Source organism: Lepisma saccharinum, chromosome 24, assembly GCF_977018435.1.
Source record: "Lepisma saccharinum chromosome 24, izLepSacc3.1, whole genome shotgun sequence".
NCBI lineage: Eukaryota > Metazoa > Arthropoda > Insecta > Zygentoma > Lepismatidae > Lepisma > Lepisma saccharinum.
Window position 1 is genome coordinate 38931724 of NC_139252.1, and position 26574 is coordinate 38958297.

The 26574-nt window shown below is 37.4% G+C and overlaps 1 protein-coding gene across 1 annotated transcript in view; it reads left to right on the forward strand.

Annotated features, from left to right (window-relative positions):
• Window positions 1–26574, forward strand: part of LOC145978231 (acetylcholinesterase-like) — a 176947-nt gene that overhangs the window by 88688 nt on the left and 61685 nt on the right. The window contains exon 3 of the mRNA XM_083110706.1: window positions 25334–25486. Within this exon, the coding sequence (XP_082966832.1) occupies window positions 25334–25486 (153 nt within the window). The remainder of the gene's footprint in view (window positions 1–25333; window positions 25487–26574) is intronic.

Below are 26574 nucleotides of genomic sequence, written 5' to 3' on the forward strand. Positions count from 1 at the left end.
TTAAATTTCTTTAATCGACAGATTTGGGAATTTTACGTAATATAAAATTGGTTCCAGCGCGCGGAAAACACAAATAGCGGAGTTGATCACAAAGTATGGCCTACGTAAATAAAAACCTGCCATTTCGGAGTACTTTCGCCACTTTCATTATTAAATCTCTTTCGTATGCACACTCAAATAATGAAAGAACACGTTGAAAATAACTAGCACCTTCGGCCTGTTCTGCTTCACGGTAAGGTAACACGCAAAGGCAACAAACACACACTTTACTTCACAAAAACACATTTCCGAGAGCTTAAGAACAACTGAAAACGTTCACAAACAACAAAATCTTCATAAACCTTGCAAAATATTTCACTTTCTAGAAGGGGTAGCCTACAGTGACCTTCATTTTAGATCCAATTACCATTAGCAAACAGTATCAATAGCGGTTATGATTGTTTTATGATTTTCTTTTTCAAATTCTCCTAGCAGAAAAAATAATTACCGTAGAATTTTGGGAATCATTGTCACACGAAATTTGAACCTTCCTTAAAGTAATGAACACTGTTTGGATTCTTAAAAAAAAAAAAGTTAATTATGTTGAAAAAACACTTGAAAATTACCTTACGCAAGCATGCGCGCTTCCCATGGACAATGTATTTTCCGTTGACAAGCGTCTGTAAGTATCGTACACTAGTGGGAATGAATGTAGAAGTAAATCGGAACCTTAGCAAAATGCATTTAGGGACTTTATTTTAATGAGAACCAGAGGCGCAACCATGAATTTTTGTCTGGGGGTGGGCGAATTATCAGGATAAACGTATCAATAATAATAATTGCGTTATTATTATTATTACTAGTGGTGGTAATAGTATCTAAGACGTTATTATCCTCATAAATTACGCAAAAAGGGGTTTAGAAGTCGGTGTCAAAGCATTTGTTTGGAATAAACGATTTGAAATATTTTTTTCAACACCGTAAATTTCACAGTAGCTAATAATGGAAAACAAGCACACAAACTGTATTTTTGAATGGCAGAAAATGAACGATAAATGCATTCCGAAGATAATTCATTTTGTACATATAACATGTATAACTTTCATGTACAACAAAGGTTTAAACATATGCAACATTGAGCGCATAAAATAAGAAAATACATATGCAACTTGCTAACACTAAATTGTGTACGTATTCAATACATATACACAACACATATTATTTAAATACATTACATTATAAAAAACAATAAAAATGCAAGAAAAATTTTCGACCCAATTTTTGCAATTGAAAACAATATTGATTTAATAGGGAGCAAATAATTTGACTGGGCGCTATGGCATTCTTTCTTTTACAACTTTTTTTTCATTTAGATTACTCGGCGCCCATGGCTGACTCCCGCCGCCCCCTAGCTACGGGTCTGAACTTAACGATACCGAGAAAAGCAGACATTGCGAGCGAAGGGATCAAGAAAATTTTAGGAAATGTATTTTTATTTGCATAAAATTCGAAATCGAGGGTGGTAATTGCTCCTCTGTGCCCACCTTAGCCGTCAATGTTTTTCCCCCTTGCTCCCTAGAATTGACTTCCGTCGAAGGTTAGGGGTGCAATGACCCCTGCCCCCCCCTGTGGTTGCGCCACTGATAAGAACCAAAACCTGAACTGACTAACCTAAAAAGCATATGGTATCGTTCCCTCAGGAACCTGGGATCGATCTGGGTTGATGTAGCTTATTCAATCATTCATCCTTACTGGTGAGCACTCGCTCCTGGCAGATAACTTAGTGGTAATGAGCGAGAGGTTATTTTACGCACTTAGAAATTGCAAGACATGACACTTGAGTTTAAACCCCTACAGATTGGATCAGCATGACTAATGGAATAGGTATATCTGACTCTGTAACTGCGGTTGAAGATCTGCGGCGAGTGCTTATGCTCGCGACTGTACTGAGAGTCTGATTTGCGACTCGCGACGACACGATCTCGCCCAAATCGTCCCCCCCCTCTCTCTCTCTCTCTCTCCCTCTCTCTCTCTCTCTCTCTCTCTGTAACTCTCTCCTTCAATCACTGAATTAGACTGCCCCCAGACATTTATTCCCATCGAATTTACTATCTGAATCCAGAGTCAGGCCTGTAGTCTCGTAACGTTACGTAGTATCTTTTAATTATTATGTACAACGAACTCCAACTCCCAGTCATTCAACCATTGTTTTCCAATCAGGAAATATTCAGAAACATCAGAGGAATGCAGTGTCAGGCAGCACTTAAGCTCTTCCTGGTCATTATCAGCATAATCATGTAACAGGCGAAATCCAGGAAGAGCCTATAGGCCTGACTCTGGATTCGGTTAGTAAATTCGATGGGAATAAATGTCTGCTGATCACATCACCCCCCACATTCGGCCGTGATCAAGAAAGTGTGGGGCCCTCTATACTCCCTATGCGTCTTCATAGCGTGGTGCAAAACACAGGGGAGCTCTTTACTCTTTTTTTTACTACCCTTTGCGTTTACATTCGTAGACACATCGTATGCTTTTCACGTGTGAGGTGCCATAGTGTTACTTAGTAACAAATAACAGAATTTAAAGGTTCACCTCGCTAGTTATTACTGTTGCTTTCATTACCAAGGACTATTGTACTGTACAGTATGTTACATGTTCTGCAGTGTTCAGTTTTAAACAAAGCAACGTCAGAGTGCGCAAGGAGACAAGCGTACGATGTGTACTGTACAAACAATTAAGTCAGTGGAGGATCGTAACCATAGCTACATTCCCAACAGTGGCGGCGAGGGGGGCAGTTGCCCCCCAGTTTTCGCCACTTTTGCCCCCGCACAGTTTTGGCACCTTGCCCCCCGGTTTTGGGACCCAATCAGAGCCACTGATATCTCTCAAGCAGTTCGTTTCCGACCCCATATTTACTGACACTCTTTTGCTTGTACAGCTTTCTGTATACACTGTCCCAGCTGTCTCTGGAGCAAGCAAACGAAAACAAGTCTCTGCGTAAGTAGTGACGCGAGACGACTCCACCGATGAACACGCGAGAGGGAATGGGATTGCGTGGAGGGGAGGAAAGCGACTGCAGTTATTAGCCTTCGCAGCAGGGTGCACTGCTTGGATCTACCCACTCGATGTGCTCCCTTCTCTTGCTCCAGAGATAGTTGGGACAGAGTATATTATAGTTTGTACTATTACTTCTGGTACACCCTGTATAAACACACAAACACACACACACACATTTTCATGTTCATTTAGGTGGTCACGTAATGCACTAATTGTCATAGAAACAGTGTTTGTGAACTTCCTTTGTTTCCTGTCGCGTTTTTATACTGTGCCACTTGACCTTATTGTTCTTTTGTTCCTGGATTCCTATTGTGCCCAACGTTCGGCTCCTGAATTCCGCCTGTGCCTGAAACAAAGGCCTTTTGCGTATGCACCGACTGAATTATCCTCGTCTCGAGTTTCAACTCAGTTTGCACGGCCTCTAATTATTCCTCAAATATTCTTACCCCTTTACAGTTCCACAACAGTTTTCCTTTTTTACCCTTCTATTTTTTTTACCTCTGTGCCCTGCAAAACGGTGTTCTCCCGTGTGTTAGAGGAAAACTGAACCTTTTGTGAATTTTTCTCGTTACGCGAATGTGGAATTTTATGCCCAGAATTCCCTCACTATTATGACGTCAGCGGTAACGTAGAGAAAGGAACGATATGACAAAAAAAAGCGAGACGAAAGGAAATTTACCTGTTCAACAGTTTTGAATAATTAAAGCAGAGGATATGTGGCGCCGTTCTCCTGAGAGCGGTGGTTTTTCGAAATTATGACGCCAGCGAACCGAAAGTCAAGCTTCCGTCTTACTGCCTCGTTTATGACCCCTCATAGAAGCTCGTGAAAATCTTGCTGTTCCTGCAGGCTACTAGAAGTTTTAGCTCCCTGTAGAGTGTTAAATGTGACTCTCAAGTTTGTGCAAGGGCAAATATCTGACACACTTGAAACTGTATGTAATCTCGTATGAACTCCTTACGTTCTGCAGCATCGTATATAACCAACTTTATCACCAAACAATCTTGCTTTGTGTTTCAAGTGCAGTTTCGAAAGATGGTGGCTAAATAACAAATTGTATTACGCTGGTTTGTATCTGTTTCCCTATTACTACCTGATTCTCCACGTATTCTTATGCGACTGTCATTTCTCATAATAAATAATGTAGTCACTGAATATTGTGCATGAATTTCCTTTATGAAGAAATAGTCATGGGGCGACATTTTGCATACATTATCGTGAACAACGCAATTCTCATTATTCGACACATTCCGCAATCATTTACCTGAATGTTGTTGCTTTTAGTTTTGTTTTAGCAACTAGTACAAGTATATTATCTGTTTTAAGAAAGAAAGTACAGAAATCTACTTACGAATTGGTATATATTACACTATATCCCATATTACATAATTAGAACAGTAACAGTGATAATGAAATGTCTTTCTTCTTATCAAAGATTTTTATCATTAATACAACTTAATTGCGAATGACAGTCAAAATAACCTCCCCTCCTGGGGTGAAGAAAATATAGACATCATACATTGATGGCTTAAAAAGATACACGATCTTAAATATACACATCGAACAGTTACCTAGCTTTAACATATTCAACATTCAAAACAACATTTAATACTATAACAAATCTTTCAAAGAATGACAATCAATTCGAAACTACGTTGTTATCCTTGCGCACCTATTTGTTAACATTCAACAACAACTCGCGTGTTTCTTCTCCAATGAACAGTGGAAGGGTTTGATATTTTGTAAATTGTGTCTACACTTCATCTGTTGTCCATCTAAAGACACCAAGTTCACGAAATTGTTCTTCACTTCCTCCACCAAAAATGGCCCCACATATAAGTCATAAAATTTATGGATAGTTTTGTTCAATGCAGAACTTCTTGCATGATTCCTAACCATAACCAAATCACCTTGAACAATTGTAGCATGATTCCTAACCATAACCAAATCACCTTGAACAATTGTAGGGGTTTCTGTGTTTGAATGAGTCTTCTTTCTAGATTTTGAACGTTTAGTTGTTTCAATTAACTGTCCAAGACAATTCGTTCATCTCTTCTGCCCAGTCAATAACAGAAGTTACTTTATCCCGAACTTCCTCGTGTAGAAAAATTTCAGCCGGAGTGAAACCAACAACCTCGTTATATGAGTAATTTAGTAATGTTATAACATTTGTTAAAACTTTGGACCAAGATCTGTGGTTGGTTTTACAGAAGAGTCTAAGCAAACGAATGATCTCTTTATTATATCTCTCAATTGGATTCGCATGAGGCAAATATGGTGAAGTGAGAATATGCTTGACACCAATTGACTTCAAAAATGTTTCCCATTCATTGGATTTAAATTGTGATCCATTATCCGTTAACATAATTGTACACATAGGATAATGATGGAAATAACCTAAGTTAATTCTGTTGATAATTTCTCGAGTTGTTGCCTTCCTGAGAGGATAAGCCATAACATATTTGCTGGTCAATTCTACAATAGTCAGAATATGTTGATGTCCTTGAGATAATGGCAATGGACCAATCAAGTCTAAAGATAAGAACTGATGAAATTTGAAAGAAATCACGTGAAGCTCCTCTTTCGTAATATGTTGTGTTTTCTGTTTCGTCCTTGCACATTCTACACAATCACTTAAATCCTCTCATCTTAGGCCAGAAACAGAATTTAGAACACTTCTTATAAAGCTTAGAAAACCCAAAATGGCCAGCCAAATCATGTTGTTCATACAAAACTTTCTTGACAGCTGCTTCAGGTACAAAAACTCTCCAATGATTCGAGTTGGTAGATGTATAAAACAATATATTTTTATGTAGTTTAAATATTCCCTTAATTTCGAAATGGTCATCACCCTTGCCTAACATAGAAATTATACGTTGACATAATTCATCGTTTTGTTGTACTTTCATCCAATACAAAAAGTATTCTTCTTCAAGTAAATCAATATCTGTGCAGTTTTCATGTAAAGTGGAAGGAAACAAATTGTTTTGTGACTTAATTGGATATCTACTTAACGCGTCTGCGGCTGTATTTGCAGAACCACTAACATGCTGAATTGTTTAATCATAATTTTGCAATTTCAAAGCCCATCTATTAAGCCTTGGATTTAACGATCGTGCTGAATTTAACCAAGAAAGTGATTGATGGTCACAGTGTATTACAAATGGTCTGTCCAATACATATATTGAAAATTTTTCCAAAAAAAAAAAGGATGGCAAGACATTCTATTTCATGCACAGAATATGTTAATTCTGAACCTCGTAAAACTCTGCTCGCATACTGGATAATCAAAGTCTCACCATCGTCAGAATATTGCCATAAGACTGCACCGATTCCTATTTTACTGCCATCAGTATTTACATGGAAAGTGTTGTTCAAGTTAGGTTGAGCTAACATCTCCGGAGACAAAGCCAATTCCTTCAGACGTTTAAATGTCTGGAGATGTGCTTCAGTCCATTCCAATTTCTTATTCGTTCTAAGTAAATCGTATAAAGGAGCAGCAATCATTGCAAACTTAACCACAAATATTCTCCTCCAATTTACCATTCCTAAAAATTTTCTTAACGCTCTCTATTTGTTGGAGTAGGATATTCAGTTATTGCTAGATTTCTTTCTGGATCTACAGCGATGGTTTCATCTGATACTATGTGACCAAGAAACTTCACTTCAGTTTTACAAAATGTGCACTTCGATAATTTAATGGACATATTTACTTCTTTCAAAGTTTTCAACACGTAGTCCAAATGTTTTAAATGACTTGCAGTGATGATGAAAATATAAGAATATCATCCACATACACCATAAGAAATGATCTAGTATCATTGCCAAACACTTTATGCATTCTGTCGACAAAAACACTAACAGCACTCTTAATACCAAAAGGCAAAAAATGAAATTCCGTTAAAATACCACGATATGAGAAACTTATAAGATCTAGGTGTCAGTGGTATTTGAAAATATCCAAAAGTTAGGTCAATCGTCGAAAAGAATTTTGCGCCTCTCAACCTAGGCAAAAGTTCAGATATACGTTCAACCTGTGTCATGGGTGAAATTACATGTTCATTCAGCTTCCTAAAATCCACAACAGGACGCCACAATCCACCTGCCTTTGGAACTATGTGGAGAGGGTTCCGGTATGGAGAATTACTTTCATGAATTACTCCCCACGTTTTCCATTTCTTTAATTCTTTCTCCATATCATCTCGCCTAGCAAATGGAATAGGGTACGTAGATGCCACTATAGGTTCATTCGTATCTAGCTCTATGTCATAAGATGCCACCTTGGCTGCCTTTGGTTTGTCCGAAAACACATCTTGATACTTCAGTAATAAATTAAATAAATTATCAGCAACTCTAGCTTCACAATATTCGTTGCCATAAATTTTCTTATGGATATCTTCTTCAGAAGCTAGATAAGCAGAATCATTAACATGAGAAGATTCAAATGTCAAAGTTTTACAAGATTCAATTACGGAATTTAGCGAGCAAGTATTATTTGTGGAACTCGGAACAAAAGGAGTTGATACTTCCTTACCACTTGAATGAATTAGTTCAACAGTAGACATACGATAATTAATTATAGCCTTGTACTTCCACAAAAATGGTGCTCCCAAGATCAAATCGGCATGTAATTGTTTAACTACATATAAACCCACGTGGAAAAATTCATCTTCCAACTGCATAATGACATATTTAAAACCTACAACTTTTATACGTTGCTCGCCAGCGAAACAAGCCAACTGAATTCCTTCTATTGGTTCCAGCTTTATATTTGGTAATAAAGAACTTAGAGTGATCCAAACCTTGTAATCCAACAAATTACATTGACTACCAGTGTCAATTAAACAATTTAGAAACAAGTCACAAATTCTTCCCTGTATTTCTTGTGCTTCAAGTAAAGATGTAGGAGTTCCTTTATCTGTAACAGTCCACTCAGGCTCTGAATCAAACCACTCCAGCAAAAATGCAACAGGTAAAACATCTTCTTTATCAACTCCTAAATATTTAACTCTATTAAAGTCACCGAGACAAGACTTAACATGCAAAAGGTAAGGATCATAATTACAAGTAAGCTGCATATGGTCATCCTTTGGCAGGGCGAATTGGAGCTCATTTCCGCGCCTTAGTTGTTTAATGTTCTCGAAGGGCTCCCACTAGTAACATTAGTTACTGAGGAACATTCTTGATTTAAACTAATGTCATTGCAATTCATTCCATTTCGGAAATTTCCATTGTTCCTTGCTGAAATCTCTGAGTTAGTGTTGGTGGAGTCACCTCGCAATTCTGTATTGGTCGGACTTTGAAATCTTCTATTTCTGTTGTATCTAGGTGCATCTGTATTATTGCCATTACTAGCGTTCCTTTGAGTGTTTGTTCTTCGATTGTTATTATGCAAGTACAAACTTCGATCGTTACCTTGTCGCCTATAGCTCTCTTGGTTAGCTCCAGATTGCCTATAGTTGTTTCTGGGATTCCTATCAGCTGGTTGGCCCATAAGTCTCTCTCTGAAGCTACTGTTTGGGTAGATGAATCACTACATGACTTATTTTCCATAGACACTTGCCTCACAAAATGCCTAGATTTATCGAACCTATTCGAGTTGTACTCCCCGCTTATATAATCACCAGGTAGTGACAAAGATTTGGTTTTATCACTAGAATATAAGTCTATTGTCCTGAGTTGTGTTAATTGTTTAAGGTTGGAAATTTCGTGACAACCCACATTCTTAGAAACTGTTTCTGGCAATTGCTTCAGAATTACTCTTATTATCTCAGCTTGTTTAGGCTTTTCTACAAGGTTGCAATAAGATGAATATACCTTCAATGCGTACGCTTCTAATGATAAACCAGAAGATGTGTTGTATTTACGAGAATGCAAAACTGCCAGTTGGCTTTCTAACAAATCATTCGAAGCAAATTGTTCAAGAAACTTGCACACAAAAGCATCATATGATGAGAAATTCCGTCTTTCACTATTGAACCAATACGCTGCAGTATTGTAGAAACATTTGTGAATAACTTGCAGGCGATGAGAAGATACACCAATCAAATTTAACATTGTTGTCAGCTGGTCTATAAACTCCCTAGCTGATTGTTTCGAGACGTCACCTCCAAAACGTGGTAACTGGCTTAGCTCATTTACACGAATAACTTTACCCGGGCATTCTCCAAATGGGTTTCCTGCAGAAATATTTGCATTACATTCTGCACGCGCAGGTTTACAAAACTGGTTTGATTCAAAATTTGGAAACTCAGAATTCCTAGAAGCAATGTTAATTGGATCATTCAAAATGTCATTTCTGGGAATGTAATTTTGATTACAAAACATCGGATTCATTAAAGTTGTAGCATTTGTATTACCAGCCACAGTATATATTGGCTTCCCACATGAAGGTGTATGCTGAAAATACATTTGTGAAATTGGATTATTTGAATAAGCTTTCATTGTACAACACTGAGTTTCATTATGAAAACTGGCATTCAGAGGACTTCCATAACCATAATGGTTAGTAGAACAAGGTTCATTGTAATGCACACTATATGTATTCTCCGAAAGTGCGAAGTCCCTATTGGCCAACGGATGTGTAGTGAGTGAAATGAGCATGTGATTCGTCACGTGATGAAGGATCCCACAAATAAGATGTATTGGAAAGCCTATAGGTAAAATCAGCTAAAGAAGTAGCGTTCTGACCTGATTTACGTTTAGTAATTACAGGTACATCAATATCAGATGAATCATAACCGGAAGAACCAACACCACGTTTGTCACTTCGAGCACTAGCCCGAAATTTAACATTTCGTGATCTTCAATTTGAATTTGCATTATTTGTTTGACAAGCCACATGCTCAGTTTGTTTACTATTTCCATCCTCTTCTCTCAGTTCTCGTCTTCCATTGAAAGTTTCGTTAACAACACTGTTGCTGATGGCATTACCTTGCTCCAAAGAAATAACCCTATCTCTAAGGTCATTTACCAAGGTTTCAGAGCTACATGTAGCAATCTGAACTACCTTCATTCTATCTAATTCCGCATTTAATGTTTCAAACCTAACCTCATGTTGAGTAAATTTCTCCATAATTTCCTCATTGCAGACTTCCAACCTTGCCAACTTTCCGTCATGACTCTTCATTTGTTCTTGAATACCTGTACTAATACCTTCATCCAATTTACACCTCAACTCACTGCTAACATTTTGACAAGTTTAGGCAACATCTTGTAACGAATGTTCGATATGATCAAGCCGGCCGTTAAACCTAACATTATGCTGCTGTAATTCATTTCGAATGGCTTGAAACTTCTCTTCCAGATTTTCATTATTTTGTTGCAAATCCTTTTGCAATTCCCTTTGTAACATTTCATTATTTTGTTGCATATCCTTTTGCAACTCCATTTGCAACATTTCATCATTTTGTTGTATATCCTTTTGCAACTCCTTTTGCAACATTTCATTATTTTGTTGCATATCCTTTTGTAACTCCTTTTGCAACATTTCATTATTTTGTTGCATATCCTTTTGCAACTCCTTTTGTAACTCCTTTTGCAACATTTCATTATTTTGTTGCATATCCTTTTGAAACTCCTTTTGTAACTCCTTTTGCAACATTTCATTATTTTGTTGCAATTCACAGCGAATGTTCTGTAATCTTTCTTGAAGATTTTCATTATTTTGTTGCAAACTTTGGGTAACCGTAACTTGAAATGCAGCAATAATCTCGTCCAAGTTGGGATTCACTGTACTTGTATAAGATTTTAACAAAAAAGGAACAAAATCTGGTTTACAAGATTTACAAAAATAGCTTTCATTAGAAGAGCTAAATATTACCCAGTGCATTACAGTCAAACCTCTGCACTCCAAATGTTCCCATTTATTGCAGCTATTGCACTTCACAAGACGGGAATCTGCTTCAATGTTACTGCAACAAATAATATTCTTCATTGGGTCAGCATTTTCTTCAATAGTTTCATTTTCCCTGAAACTATCGACGACATTGGATCTTAAAAAAAATCCCGTTCTTAAGTTGTAAGAATGTTGCTTCCGATCCATTATTTAAAGTAATCAAAATATTACTTCAATACTATATATTCACGAATCCTGGCTAAAGGTCGCCATAATTGTTGCTGTTAGTTTTGTATTAGCAACTAGTACAAATATATTATTTGTTTTAAGAAAGAAAATACAGAAATCTACTTACGAATTCGTATATATTACACTATATCCCATAATACATAATTAGAACAGTAACAGTGATAATGAAATGTCTTTCTTCTTATCAAAGATTTTTATCATTAATACAACTTCATTGTGAATGTTATAAAAAGATGACAGTCACAATTCCTACATACATTTTCATAGAAATCATTCTACATTCTTCATACATTTTCATCAACAATGAAGGTCACTTATTACTTGACAACCATACATTTTAATCATTGAAAATGTAATCATCAGTCGATACAATACAAGGTAGTCATTACTCAACATTCACACGTTTTCATGAATAAGGCAAGATCATCATTACAAATATTCCGCATGCATACATTTTCATGAGTAATATTGTAGTAATTGTTCGATGTATTGCGCATTTTCTAAGAAATGCAAGGTACGGCAGAATTCATTAGAGAGTTTGAAATTAGCGCCATTCACGTCTGCCGATAGATAGCGCTCTGTTTCACTCGTTTTTTAGTGAAGCAGCTCAAAGCCTTCAGTCAAGGTACCTTTATAAGGTATGCCATTCCCGAGGTTCCGAGATTTATTCCCATGATGCTGTGCGCGCTATGACGTCATTAAGCGGACAGAATGGAATTTACTTCGTTAGCGTTTACGGAAGCTTGCCATAAATGTATTGATTTTTATGTGTACGCACCTTTTCTTGAAGTGCCCGTATAATGAGTACAAATCATCTTGTCTGTTCTGTTGCCACGTGCAAAAATAATGGAAGGAAATCGTCTGGAATAAAATACCATTGCTTCCCAAAAAATAAGTTGCTGCAGCAGGAATGGGTGAATCGTTGCAAACGAAGAGAGAAGTTTAACGTTAACAATTCACGTGTATGTTCAGTTCACTTTTTACCTGAAGATTACAAAAGAGACCTGAAAAATGAATTATTAGGGTTGCCTTTGAAAAAATAACTTCGAGCCGAAGCAGTTCCAAATCAGCACGTTCCTAATTGGCACGGAATGCCAAGCACATCACAAGAATCTGTAAGTAATGCATTTCTATAAATCAAATCAATGTAAAGTTAAGTTTAGATTGTGTAATGGTTCTTTGCCCTTACCCGTGTGAGATAGGTCAAGAATGGTCATTACAATTTTATTGTTACATACTTAGTGTTGGTCTTAATACTGGGTTGGAAATGTTATGTTTAACAGCCTTATTATTATCCACGCTTTTAAAATGCCTTAGACAGCAGCAACTTACGAGTTGCACAATTAACTTTTCATAAATTATTCAAATTAAAGAGGTTCAATTTGTTTCTCCAAACTTCAGACTTATTTCCACATTACTCCAAACGCCCTCCACATCATCACATGTGTAACTTCTAAAAACCACTACACGATCAAAACTCAGTTTCTGGTTATTTATTTACTAAATATTGAGAGTAATATAGACCCTTTCAGCTTTGAAGCTCAAACATCACCGAGAAATAAATACTTTGATTATCCCGTGGATAGCCAACACTAATTTTAATTTACACTTGTATTCACATTGTGCTCGTTTGTAGACAAATTTGTATTATACAATTAGTTGAGAAAATTTAATATACGACTTATAAAACAGACGTTTTGCCCTTGCACATCCTTTGAACATTCTCGTCAAACATTGAGGTTGTAGATAATAGCTAAAGAAGCGAATCATTGTAATGCATACGTATCAAAACGAATAAAGTTCTATCAATGATATTTTAATTATAATATTATAACACAATATATTGTCATGGGAAGGCGAACAAGCACCAAAAACGTAAAGAGTCAGTCACATTACAATATATATTTATCATAGCATAAATAAATATATAATTTAAAGACACCATACAAAATCTAATACTTTGTGTTTCTGGATTGAATTGAATTTATTTTATATAAGCTCAAATGAGCCACAGTGGTCCAGTCGGTTAGGCGTCTGACTGCCACGCTGAAGACCCGGTTTTTCCATCTTTATACCGAAGTTCCAGAGTTCAAGTTCCAGCGTGGGCATGAGTGTTCTTTGTGAGTGTCTCTTCATCAATTTAATATAATCACCACTTATCCTCATCGTTAGCCAAAATGGAAGGAAAGAGATGCTAAATAACAAAAACACAATTACAAAATCATCCTAATCGCAATCAACTTGGAGAATCTGAAGAGTAACGTAAAATAGCTAACATACAAATACATACCATCTGTATGAAAGTGTTAATAAACTACAGAGTGGGTGAAAAATAACTCATAATTAGAAATATTTAATAACCATAATATTAATTGATCGATTTTAATGGAACCAGTTATACGTCGCACAGTAGAATGGCACAACTTTACAAGTGCTAGAAGTTCACATAGGCACAATTGTTAAAATTCCACATGTGCCAGAACATGCCGAATGCAATTCTCCAACTGATCCAAAGTCTTTGGCTTTGTTTTATAAACTTCTTCCTTCGCCCACTTCAACACTTAAAAGTCACGTAGGGTGAGGTCAGGGCTTCTTGCTGGCCATTCATGTGGACCGCGACAACCCAGCCAACGTCCCGGTAATTTGATGTCGAGTCAGTCACGAACAGTGCGTGCAAAATACGAAAGGGCACCACCTTGCATGACTATGACTTCATTTAAGTTTTAATAGAGAGTTATTTCTCACCCACCATGAACTTAGCAATTATTGTGATACTTACAATATTGTCTTTTTTTAGGTTGAAGCAAGAAGACAGCACCTTCAATCAAGAGAGATAAGAATCAGGGCAATGTCGAAGCTAAAGGGACTCTCACCAATTAAACTAAAATGCAGTCAAATGACTAATACTCAACCTATCATAAAGTTACAGGAAGTTACTGAAGCTCGTGAGGAAATTAACAAATTAAGATCTGAAATCGAACGTTTAAAGAAGATTAATTCAGCGAAAGACACGGCGTTAAAGAAACACGATGCAGATTTAAAGAAAGCAAAATATTTAGGTTCTGTGAAGAATGCACGGAAAGTGCTATTGACAAAGACTTATAAAAACAAGGTAGTGAATAAGGAAGTATACAAAATATTGTCCAGGTGTTTTACAAAAGGGCAGGTTAAGTGCTTGTTAAGTGAAGGGAAACGAGTGAGGTGGAATTCAGAAGACATTGCAAATGCATTAGCTTTGAGGGCTCTCTCAACAAAATCATATTCATTTTTGAGAAAACGTAACGTTCCACTTCCTGGACGTTCAACTCTTCAAAAGTGGACTAAATCATTTAAATGCAGACCTGGAGTTTTAAATGAAGTATTATGTTTATTGAAAGCTAAAACAAGTGATTTTAGCGACATGGAACGCCTTACTGTACTTTCGTTTGACGAAATGAATATTGACTGTCGCATCTGCTACGATTCGTGTGATGATAAAATATTAGGACCACATAATAATGTCCAAGTAGTCATGCTTAGAGGTTTGTGCGTTCAGTGGAAGCAACCTGTGTATTATGATTTTGATATAACCATGACAAGTAAATTGCTTCAAAATATTATCGAAGAATGTGAGAAATCAGGATTGAAAATTGTAGCAGTCACGTGTGATATGGGGGGAAAGAATGCCAAGGTGGCGAAGGAATTGTGTATTGATACATCGAAAACTTTTTTTTCGAACCCTGTTGACTCTAACAGGAAGGTGTGGTTTTTCTACGACGTCCCCCATCTTCTAAAGCTTTTGCGAAACCATTTTTTAGACGAGGAATTTATTTTACCCAGTGGTACAGTAATAAAGAGAAGTCTCATAGAAGAACTTCTGGAACGCCAGGCATCAGAACTGACAGTAACTCATCACATAACAGATGCTCACATAAATGTGAAAGGTCGTGCCCGTCAAAATGTAAAAATGGCTGCAAGATTATTATCTCGCCACACAGCATGCGCCATACAACATGTGTTACACAAAGACCGTGAAGCAAAGTTCTTCCAACTAGTAAATGATGCCTTCGACGTATTAAATTCTAGACGTCCTTACGACAACAAAACGCCATTGCGTAGTGGTTACGGTCTTAATATCCAAAGTCAAGAAAATACCATAAAGAGGTTTGCAGAAATTTGCTCACAATTGCGTGTCGGAAAGAGAAGTAGCATACTTCCATTTCAAAAAGGTTTCCTAATATCAATAAAATCTGTGATTGGTTTATTCGAAGAAGTCAAAGCATTCAACGTACCATATATTCTTACCTCCCATCTGAACCAGGACTGTTTAGAAAATTTGTTTTCACGAATCCGAGGTCTTGGCATTTTTCATAATTGCCCGTCACCTTTCGAGGTGCGCAATAGAATTCGGTTGCTCATTATGACAGGAAATGCTTACGACATTCCCCTCTCTACAAGTGCTCCAGTTTCTGCTTCTTAAAAACGCCAGGAATGTGCAGAAACTACCGAAGATCAAGAAGAAAACTTAAAAGATTTTATAACTAATGAACTTTTTATAGGAATTGTTGATGAGGAAAATGTAACATCTTTTCAGAACACGTCACAGGTTACAGTAGATCTAGACTTACTTTCACATGAGACCTTACATGCAGACTCGACAACTTTACAATGTGATCAAGACGTTAATTTGGATTCATTGCGTTATCTTGGTGGATATATCGCACACAAGTGTCGCCATATCAACAAACATTTGGGAAAGCCAGGCACAACATTTCCAATTCCTGACGAAAGTTCCAGTGACAGTGATTGGATAGCCATTATATCTCGTGGAGGGCTTACAGTTCCATCAGATCAATGGATGGACACCATAAAACAGTTTGAGATTGCATTTGCACTTTTCCACGGAGAAAGATATGCAAATGCTCCCAGCGTTATGACTTCGTTGTGCAAGATATTAAAGGAAAAATTCCAGGATATTCACGAGAAAGTTATATCAGAATATGTCCGGACAAGAACTTTCATTAGAATTAGACATTTAAATAAGTCTCTCCAAACAGATGCAATAAATAGGTCAGCAGCAAAGAAAAGCCGGCAGTGGACTACATCGACAAGAAATCACGCAAAATAATGTATGATGAAATAAAAACTATGCATTGTTTTGGAATAAATGTATTCTCCTATCGCGTATTTCATCTCTTGTTATCAAATTAAATTAACAGTTTTGGTCAGGCACGTATTTAAACATTTATTTCGGGGAGGGCGAACCAAGTGTCTCAGAAATAATAATAATAATATAAACGCTTAAATTAAAATAATTATATTATTATTATATTAAATTAAAATAATATTAATTAATAAATATTAAATTAATATTGTAGGTAAAAATCGGTGTAAGAATAGAGATATAAAAGCATGTATTCATTATCTAGCCTACGTGTAATTAAGATCGCTAAATTTGTATAAAAGCAAATGCCCTGGCAAGGAAATCAGGTTCGAATCCCGGCCTGGGTATGGATGTTTGTGAATGTCCATTCATAAATTTCATCATCACGACTCGTCCCCATCTTCGCAATTAGCCAAAAGTTGCAGAAAAGTGAAGTAAAATAAACCAAATAAAAAAAATAGATTTAATATTTCATATTTGTGTTGATTGATTGAATTCGCGTTTTAAGTCCGCTTTTTGCACAGAAAGGCTAATTGGGACTGGACCTACAGTTTAAAGTTGGATCCGAACCACTATGTGCCTACACCGGGTATCGAACCCGGGACCCCCTTGACTACAAGGCGACGGCGCTACCACTAGGCCATCGGCGAGGCCATATTTGTGTTGCTTCACAAGACTTATTTTCTAATTGCGCACTGTATTATTAGTAAAACACATTTTATGTGTGTGTTGGATATGGTATGAGATTTAATTAGGAAAAGCGATGGATAATGTAATATTTATACAAAGTAAATTAATGTATAATGTTCTTACAACAAATGTAACTATTGCAGAATAGGAAGCCAGTGCCAAAATTCCTTTTTTTTTAATTCCTCGCAGTAGTAAATATTGTTACAAATAAAATTTAAAAATTTAGATCCTCAACTCAGGTGGATAAGAGACCAAATTATAATTCTCAGCTTGCATTTACCTCCGATTATTAGAAGTATCATTCGACCGAAAAGCAATCTCTGACTGTTGGCTGGTAAATGCAACGTGCCTAAAATACAGGAAAACGTAACAGCATAATCGTTCCATTATTTTTTTTTTGTATTTGTATTACTTTTGTTTCATTTCAAGTATAATTTACCTCTTGGCTAATCGCAAAGATGAAAATGAATGGTGAGTAGATGAAATGGATGAAGGGATGATCACAAATCCATGTGGATCACAAACAGCACAGAGTAATACACAGATTGTTGGTTGTTGATTGTTGGATTGTTGTTGATCCCTTCGGCCCTCGACCCGAACTAGCACTACACTGAGGCTCCGGAAGATCCGCTGTCGTCAATGTCTTCAGCTTTGGACCCCAACTGGAACTAATAGTAGACTTCGTTACTTTACGGTATTTAGTCCATTTCATCTTAGAATCACTAGATCTTATAAAGCCACCAATGGACACTGACGGATCACCAATCGACAGTATGAATGAACTGTCACACTTACCTTTGAATTCTCATTAACAGATTCTGTTGTACAGATCAACTTGGAAATTGAAGCCACGTATTTTAACCTCATTATATTCTAGAATGTTCCGCAGATAAAACGATTCGTTAATGTTACCAGTATTTCGACTCCTTCTCTTATTCATGAACTTTCCCTCTCGCGCTTTCCAGAGATTAAAAAATTACCATGAATCGCCCTACGTGTGGCGCTACGTTTGCAGCTTCCAAATGCTGACAAGTCTTTACATAGTGCAGCGACAACACCGAAAGCTCAAAAAAAGTTTTAATGCAATATTATCAACAACAGGGTTATAGAACAGTCTCCGTATTGCCTTGGTAAGTATTTCTCTCCTTATATCATCGGCACACTATTCAAGAAAACAAAAACCTAATTTTATGTAGTGTAAACTGAAAAAAATTAAGGTGGACTCCAGCCCCCTGATCCCACCTTGGGTGCGCGCTATTAACAATAACAGGGTTATAGAACATTCTGTGTCTTGCCTCGATAATTATTTCTCTCAAATTATCATCACATTATTTAAGAAGCCATGAACCTAATTTTATGTAGCGTAATTTCCTGAAGGGGGTGCTGGAGACCCCTGATTCCCACCTTGGATACGTGCTTGACTCGATAATTATTCCTCTCCTTAAATTATCGTCACATTATTTTATTTCCGACCACAAGAAACCAAATACCTCATTTTATCTATTGTAAACAGAAAACTTTTTGGGGGGTTCGAGCCCCCTAAGCTCCCCCTTGGATACGTGCCTGCTACGAGTGTCCCTTCATCAATTTAAACTAATCATCACTCATCCTGTTCGTCGCGATTAGCCAAAAGTGGAAGAAGACGATAAATAACAAAAACAAATTTATCCTCATCGTGGCGATCAACTGGAAAATCTGAAAAGTAGCGTAAAAATATTAAAGGGAAATTCCAGGACATTCAGTAAAAAGACATATCAGAATATGCCCGGACAAGAACTTTCCTTAGAATGAGACATTTAAAATAAATGCAATAGGTTAGCTGGAAAGAAAAGCCGGCAGTGGACTACAGCCTGCAGGGACAAGATATCACGCAAAAAATAAACTATGCATTGTTTTGGAATAAATGTATTCTTCTATCGCGTATTTGATCTCTTGCTGTCAAATCAAATTAACAGCTTTGGTGTATAATATCAAAAGATGCATGAAAACACAGCGTTTCATGGGCCATCTGCTACATTCTACGCATAGCTTTCAACCGCTCGTGTCCGCTTGGTGACGTCACAAGCTCTAGCCAATAACGTGCAAGTCGCGGAGTGGCCCCCCCTGGCCTTCAGTAGACATGGAGGTCTGGTCAAGTGAGCACCGCGCGTATGCTGTGGAGCGGTTTTTCAAGAACAATGACTCAGAGAGTCAATGGTGACTGCACATGGCCTTCACGCTCGCCAGACTTATCTCCGTGCGATTTTTTCTTGTGGGGATATTTAAAACAAAAGGTGTACGTGAATCGACCCTTACTACCGAAGAGCTGAAGGAATCCATAAGAGCTGAAATTCAGAACATTCCACTGGAGAAGCTGCGCAAGACGATGGAATCTGTTATGCAGCGTGCAGAGATATGTTTGCAGAACAATGGAGGTCATCTCACTGACATTATTTTCAAATCGTAAACACCAAATGAAATGCTTTTGTATTTACCTTGCAGCAATATAAGTTTTTAATCATCAGTCTATAATACAATACATAGTTTTGGAATTTCAAACTGTGTAATGAATTCTGCCGCACCTTGTATAATAATCAGTAGACATTCTGCCTCCACTTTCACGGCATCCATACATTTTCCATGAACAATGCTTAAATTTCTATATTTCTATTTTTATGTTCCTCTTACATTCAAAGAGGAACATAAATTGAGAGTATTTGAAAATAAGATCCTTAGGAAAATATTTGGACCTAAAAGGGATGAGGAGACACGTGAGTGGAGAAGGTTACATAATTTAGAACTACATAACTTATATTCATGTCCAGACATTATTAGAATAATTAAATCAAGAAGACTTAGGTGGGCAGGCCATGTGGCACGAATGGGAGAGGAAAGAGGAGTTTACAGGATTCTTGTTGGGAAACCTGATGGTAAGAGACCAGTAGGAAGGCCAAGACGAAGATGGAGGGACAACGTCGAGATGGACCTAAGGGAAATCGGTAGGGATGGAAAAGAGTATGGAAGGCCTGTGTTGCTGCAGCCATGAACCTTCGGGTTTAAGAAGGCTAGAGAGTTAGTTAGTTAGTCTATAATGATGGACATATTGACATCATATCGACATTCTGGATAGCCTATATATTTTTATACATTCTAATAAATATGCAACCGAGTTGCCACCAAAACTGATGTATCATAATACGTAATCGACTGATAAATACCCTCATACTTGGTGTGGCTTTACAGCAGATGGTTTAACAAGACACCAAAGATGGTGCTGAACGTCAATTCCACATTATCACCACCACTTTTGGTGGCAACCAAGTTCCATATTTTTTTTAGAGTGTAAAAGAATAGTACAGTAAATTCTTGACATTTACGCATTTTCATCACCAACACTTAAATTTTCTTTTGTCATGAAAACAGTGGCAGCGATTTGGTTCAAAAACTGAGGAGCAAACAGTTTACTTCCTTTTGTGTGTAAGGTTTAGCATAGTGCGGATGCAAAAGTGGAAAAAATTGGGGGTGTAACTGCACTCCAAATCGCCGCCACTGCATGAAAATATAATCATCATTAAAAATTTCCGTGAGAAATTCAATGTAAATAATGAAATACAGGGTGTCCATAAAGTCTCTTTACAATTTCAAGCTTTTATTTCAATCACATATGAAGAGATAATTAAATGAAATTTGCCACATAGTAGCAGTATATATTGAAGTTTTTTTTTCCATAACTTAATAAAGCTCAATATGGGCACCATTGGTTGCGCGAAGGACGTCAAGGCGAAAATCGATTTCGCGCCATGTCCGCTGTAGCATAGCCTCATCAATGGTGGCAATAGCATCAGTGATCCTTTGCTTGAGGTCAGTAATGTTCCGTACCTTTGTTCGATACACAGTATCTTTAACGTAGCCCCATAGAAAGAAATCTAGGGGCGTTATGTCTGGTGAACGAGGTGGCCAGGGAATAGGGCCATCCCGTCCAATCCACCTGCCGGGAAATTTTTGGTTCAGGAAGTCACGAACATTTAATCCCCAATGTGCTGGTGCACCATCCTGTTGGTAAAGGACGGTTGGTTGAAGGTCAGCCAGTTGTGATGTCACATATTCAGTCAAAAGTTCAAGGTAAACATTTGCAGTAATTGTTTGCTCCGCAAAGAAAAATGGACCAATGATTCGATTGAATATCAGTCCACACCACACAGTCACCTTTGGACTGTCTCGTTTGAGGTCCATTGTCGCATGGGGGTTTTCTGAGCCCCAAATTCTCGCATTGTACGTGTTCAGTTTACCGGAAACATGAAATGTTTCCTCATCAGTAAAACATACTCGGTTGAGGAACATTGTATCCTCCGATATTCGATGAAGCATGTCCACTGCAAACGTTTTGCGTTTCTGTTTATCGTTGGGCTCGATAGCATGCAACAGTTGCACTTTATATGCATACAATCGCAGGATGTGGTGTAGGACCTTGTGCACTGTTGATCGTGCTAGCTGTAACTGTCTGGCAGCAGTGCGAATGGATTTATTTGTATAATTAACAAAGGCATGTCTTACACGTTCGATGTCTTCCTCTGAAACTCGTTTTCTTCTACTTCTTGCTTTATCCAAAATTGTACCGGTCTCCATGAATTTCCTGTGCCATTCACGAATTGATGGACGTGCCGGTGGTTGTTTCCCATACCTAGTCCTGAAGTTTCGCTGAGTCTTAGTGTCAGATTTTGTTTCAATGAACCACGCCACACATTGTGCCTTTTCTTGCGGAGTAGCGAGGACCTTTCTTTTTGCACAATGTTACCTGAAATACAGAAATTGACTATTCGTACAAACTTTAATAGTAAACGAGTACAATAAAAAAATCACTCAAATATCTCATCATTTGCATTTGTAGTGAATTTTTGAAGTTGTGAAGGGATTTTATGGACACCCAGTATATTGTTGACTTGTAATTCTACACACATTTTCATGAACTATGCAGATGAAGGTAAAAATTTTACGACATTCACACATTAAGTGTACACCCAACGGCGAAAGAAACAGTAGGCGAATTGTCCATCACCATTTTAATTCGGTCTGTATTATACAATATGATGACAATGAATTGAAATAATGACGTCAATAAGCAGAGAAGAATGCCTGCTTCGAACCAACATCGTTTCATTCCTTAAAACAACACAGAGTGTATAGTAAAAAAGTAATGAAAATAGTGGTGGACAATTTGCCTACCATTATCTTTGCCGTTGACTGTACAAGAATACTTATTACTAGACAGTGTTCACGTACTGTTACGAGCCATGATAATTTTGTCATTGTTCGATATTTTTCATGAATACTTTTTTGTTGTTCGTTGCGCTGTAAGATTCGATTTGAAGTTAGGCACTACATCAGTCACTCCTTTGCAACTTAAGTCTGGTTTGCATTTTAGAAGACTGAAGACTTAATTGACTTAGAGCCATGATGCAGACATCCTGTCTTTCCCTACTGTTCACTGGATTGAGTGAACCCAATTTCGTGAACAATGCAGCCACCCACATGTTGCCTTTGTCTGCTGCGGGCCTTCGTGTAGGTGTGTTGACTTATCATTAGCAGCGACAAGACATGCTCAAACAGATGGTAACGAAGTTTGGGAAAGGCGAGTCGAGATTTGAGTGGGTCTGCCATGGTTGCTGGGACGATCCTCCGAAATTTGGTCAGATCTAAATGAATGGCCTTGGTTCCGAAATAGAACTCCCACATACCGATTGTTCCTTGATGAGCGAGAATACAGAATCAAGTGCTCGAATCATTTGTGCAATGAAAAGGCTACCCTCCTACATTACATGGAGTAACAGAATCAGTTCATTCTGGTAACTCTTGGAACAAAAACGTTCCTGGAGGATTACAAAAAAAATCTTCTCAAATGAAAACGCAAATATTCCTAACTTGTGTCTCTCGCTTAGAAAATGAACAAAACCAAAGACTTTTTTCGTTTGATAATATCAAATAATAACATGTTTATTGTACACTTTTAATACATCAATTGACACAGCTAAATATGTAATTTTTTTATCTTTGAAATGATCTTTTCTGATGTTCCAAATTGATGCATTTCTAGTGCATCACATGAAACACCAGCTGATAAAAGTATCCTTTTTATGCATTACTGTGTAGAGAATACTAGTGAGAAAATGGAAGGAGGCCAGGAAAATAGAGAAGAATGGTGATGAAGACACAATGAACTTGAATGGGGGACTGAAGTTAAACAAAGAATGGAAGAAGGTGTTAGAAAGAGTGGAAAGGACAAGAGAGAAAGAGGAGAGAAGGAGGAAGAAGAATGAAGGAAAAAGAGCGTGAGATAAAGAGTCCAACCACATTCTAGATGGAAGAAAATATGTTTAGCCTTTTACGTGAAAGTACAGTTCTCCCTTCCTATCTGCTTAGCTTCATCCCACTCTATGTCATGTCCTGTTTCTCTCGTGTGTTTAAGCCTTTTAGGTTAAAGTACAGTTGACAAGGGAAAGCCACCTGCTAGAATGTTCCAGAACAACTTTCTAATAGTCTGGCGGGGAGTAATGTTTGTGTATATATATCGTCCTGTTTTGTACCTTGTTACATTTGTACTTGGTGCAGAGTCTGAAGAAGACCTTGCTAGAAGGTTGAAACGTTACGCTTAGTTTATGTTTTATAATAAAATACATTACTGCCTTGGTCAGAATATTGAGTGTTTCATTTCTATGTGTATTTTGACACACCAAAAAGTGCATCATTTGCAGTTTATGTACGTTAATGTCTTATTTGGAGTCAACATATGTGTCAATTGACACCTTTGGGATCTGTGTGTATTATAATATTTATCGTACAATTTATAGTATCAAAACTAATACTGGGAGATAAGACAAATATATTTTAGAATTTGATAAATAAAAGTAGTATTGATAAGAGCGTACATAAAATACAGGGTGTCCGAATTGAAACACCCTAATTTCAAATACTTATATTAAACGTAATATACAGGCAAGAACAGTGAGGTAGGTAATGAACGGTCACGATTCGTTTATTTTGTATCGTTCCAGGGGGTGAAAAGTGAAAATGACAACCAATCCTGAAAAAGCGCAAACGGTGTGGTGGTACGCAGAATTGGGATCCATTATTGCAAGAAATCCGTTCGTACATCAAATTTGGGAGAGCAATCTCACGTGACGCCGTACGAACGGATTTCTTGGGACTTCGTGCAAATGCATCTGCAATGCGCTGAACGTTTTCCTATTTTGTTGGTGATCGACCACCACCATGCCTCTTAGCGACAGATCCTGTTTCTAGAAACGCTGCTTTCCACGCCTTGATTCTCTTGGCATCGGGAGGGTCCCTGTGATCTCTGCACGAAACCGTCGTTGAACCGCCGTAATTGATACGATACAAAATAAACGAATCCTTACCATTTCATTACCTATTTAAAATTTCCACAGCTAAGCTACCATATACCACCTATTACACTGTTCTTGTCTGTATATTATAACACCATTAAGCCTTGTTTCCATGATATGAAAAACTTAATATTCTGACCAAGGCAGAAATTTATTTTATTATAAAAAATATAAACTAAACGTAACGTTTCAACCTTCTATCAAGGTCTTCTTCAAACTCTGTACCAAGTACAAATGTAACAAGGTACAAAACAGGACGATATATATACACAAAAATACTCCCCTCCAGACCATTAGAAAGTAGTTCTGGAACATTCTAGCAGGTGGCTTTCCCTTGTCAACTTTACTTTCACCTGAAAGTGAATGTGGTTGGACTCTTCATCTCACGCTCTATTTCCTTCATTCTTCTTCCTTCTTCTCTCCTCTTTCTCTCTTGTCCTTTCCAGCCTTTCTAACACCTTCTTCCATTCTTTGTTTATCATCAGTCCCCCATTCCAGTTCATTGTGTCTTCACCGTTCTTCTCTATTTCCTTGACCTCTTTCCATTTTCTCACTAGCATTCTCTTCTCCATTCCTATCTGCTTAGCCTCATCCCACTCTATGTCATATCCTGTTTCTCTCGTGTGTTTAAATATCGCATTTCGCTCTCTCTTAGGTCGTAAATCGACCCTATGTTGTTTCAACCTGTCTTTCAGCCTCTTTCTCATTTCTCCTATGTACACACTCTGATATTCTTTACATTTCACTTCGTAGATAATCCCTTCCTCTTCCTCTTCTCTGTTTTCCTTTTTCTTGTTAGCATTCTTCGCTATTCTTAAGATACTTCTCCCTGTATATTATGTTTAATATAAGTATTTGAAATTAGGGCGTTTAAATTCCGACACCCTGTATTATTGACAAGGCTAGAATCTAAAATCTGCAATTAATATATGTTAAAAATATAATCTATATTATTCAACGCTTGTTTTATGTTCTTCAATTTCTTCTTGTCCTCTTTGCAGTACACGGATTGGGAGAACATGAACGACGGATACCTCAATCAGAAGATGATCGCTGAAGCTGTAGGGGACTATTTCTTCATCTGCCCAACCAATCACTTCGCACAGACGCTCGCCGACCAAGGAGCCAAGGTTTATTACTACTTTTTTACTCAGGTAAGAACGCAATTCATTAATTGTTTTGTGTATTGGTAGATATTGTGATGGCTTATAAGTGAGAGTATATTCTAACAGTTAAAACAAGTGCTGCGTGATGGAGATATGGTCTGTGGGAATTAAAAACTAATTGGAATTTGATTAATTGGTTGTATTGACCGATCTATGGCATGTACGTCAGTCCATTGTGGTATTTGGTAGATTTTGAGGGCGCTAAATTATTTCTTTAAAGGCTTGATCTGAAGGCCAGACAGACGGACCTAGAGGCTTTATATCAGCATAATAAAGCGGTAACAATGTTCACAGTGTATGAAATTTTATTTTGGTAGATTTAAAATACAGTACAAAAATAAATTATATATTTGACCGCCTCTTTCCCTTTCTCATTCCCTTGTCTCTATGTCTTTCCTTGTTTTTATATTCATTTGTTTCTTTCTTCCTATCTCTATACTTGCTTTGCTTCTTTTTCTGTCGTTATCTTTTCTCTTCTTTGTTCCATCCTTTCTCTGTTCTTGCCACTTCTGTCTTTCCTTAATGCCTTCTTCTTATACCTTCTCGTTTCTTACTCTTTTCTCTTAAATCTTCTCTTCTCTTTGCTATCTCTCTTCTTTTCTGCCGTTCTGTTTCTTTGTCTCTTAACTCCTTTATCGTCTTTCTTTTCTTTATCTTCTCTTTATCTCCCTCTCCAACATCTATCTTTATTTCCTGGTCATTCTCTTTTCCTCTCTTCTATCCTTCTGCTTCTATATTTTCCCGTCTCTTTGTATATCTCTGTGTTCCCGAAGAAAAATGTCCCGATTCGTCACTTGCCACCTTCAATTACAACCTGAATGTATCTTTATTGATTAATTTGGTTTATTTTACTTCGCTTTTCTGCCACTTTGACTAATCGCGAAGATGATGATGAGTGATGATATGAAATTAATGAATGGTCACTCACAAAGAACACCTATGTCCACGCCGGGATTCGAACCCGAGACCCCTGGATTTGTAGTGAGCTGTGAAAACCACTCACCACGGAGACGGCTGGATGTCTCTTGTGCGCCCAAAGCTCCAAGATTCGGAATCGCGAACAGCGACGTTTTCTC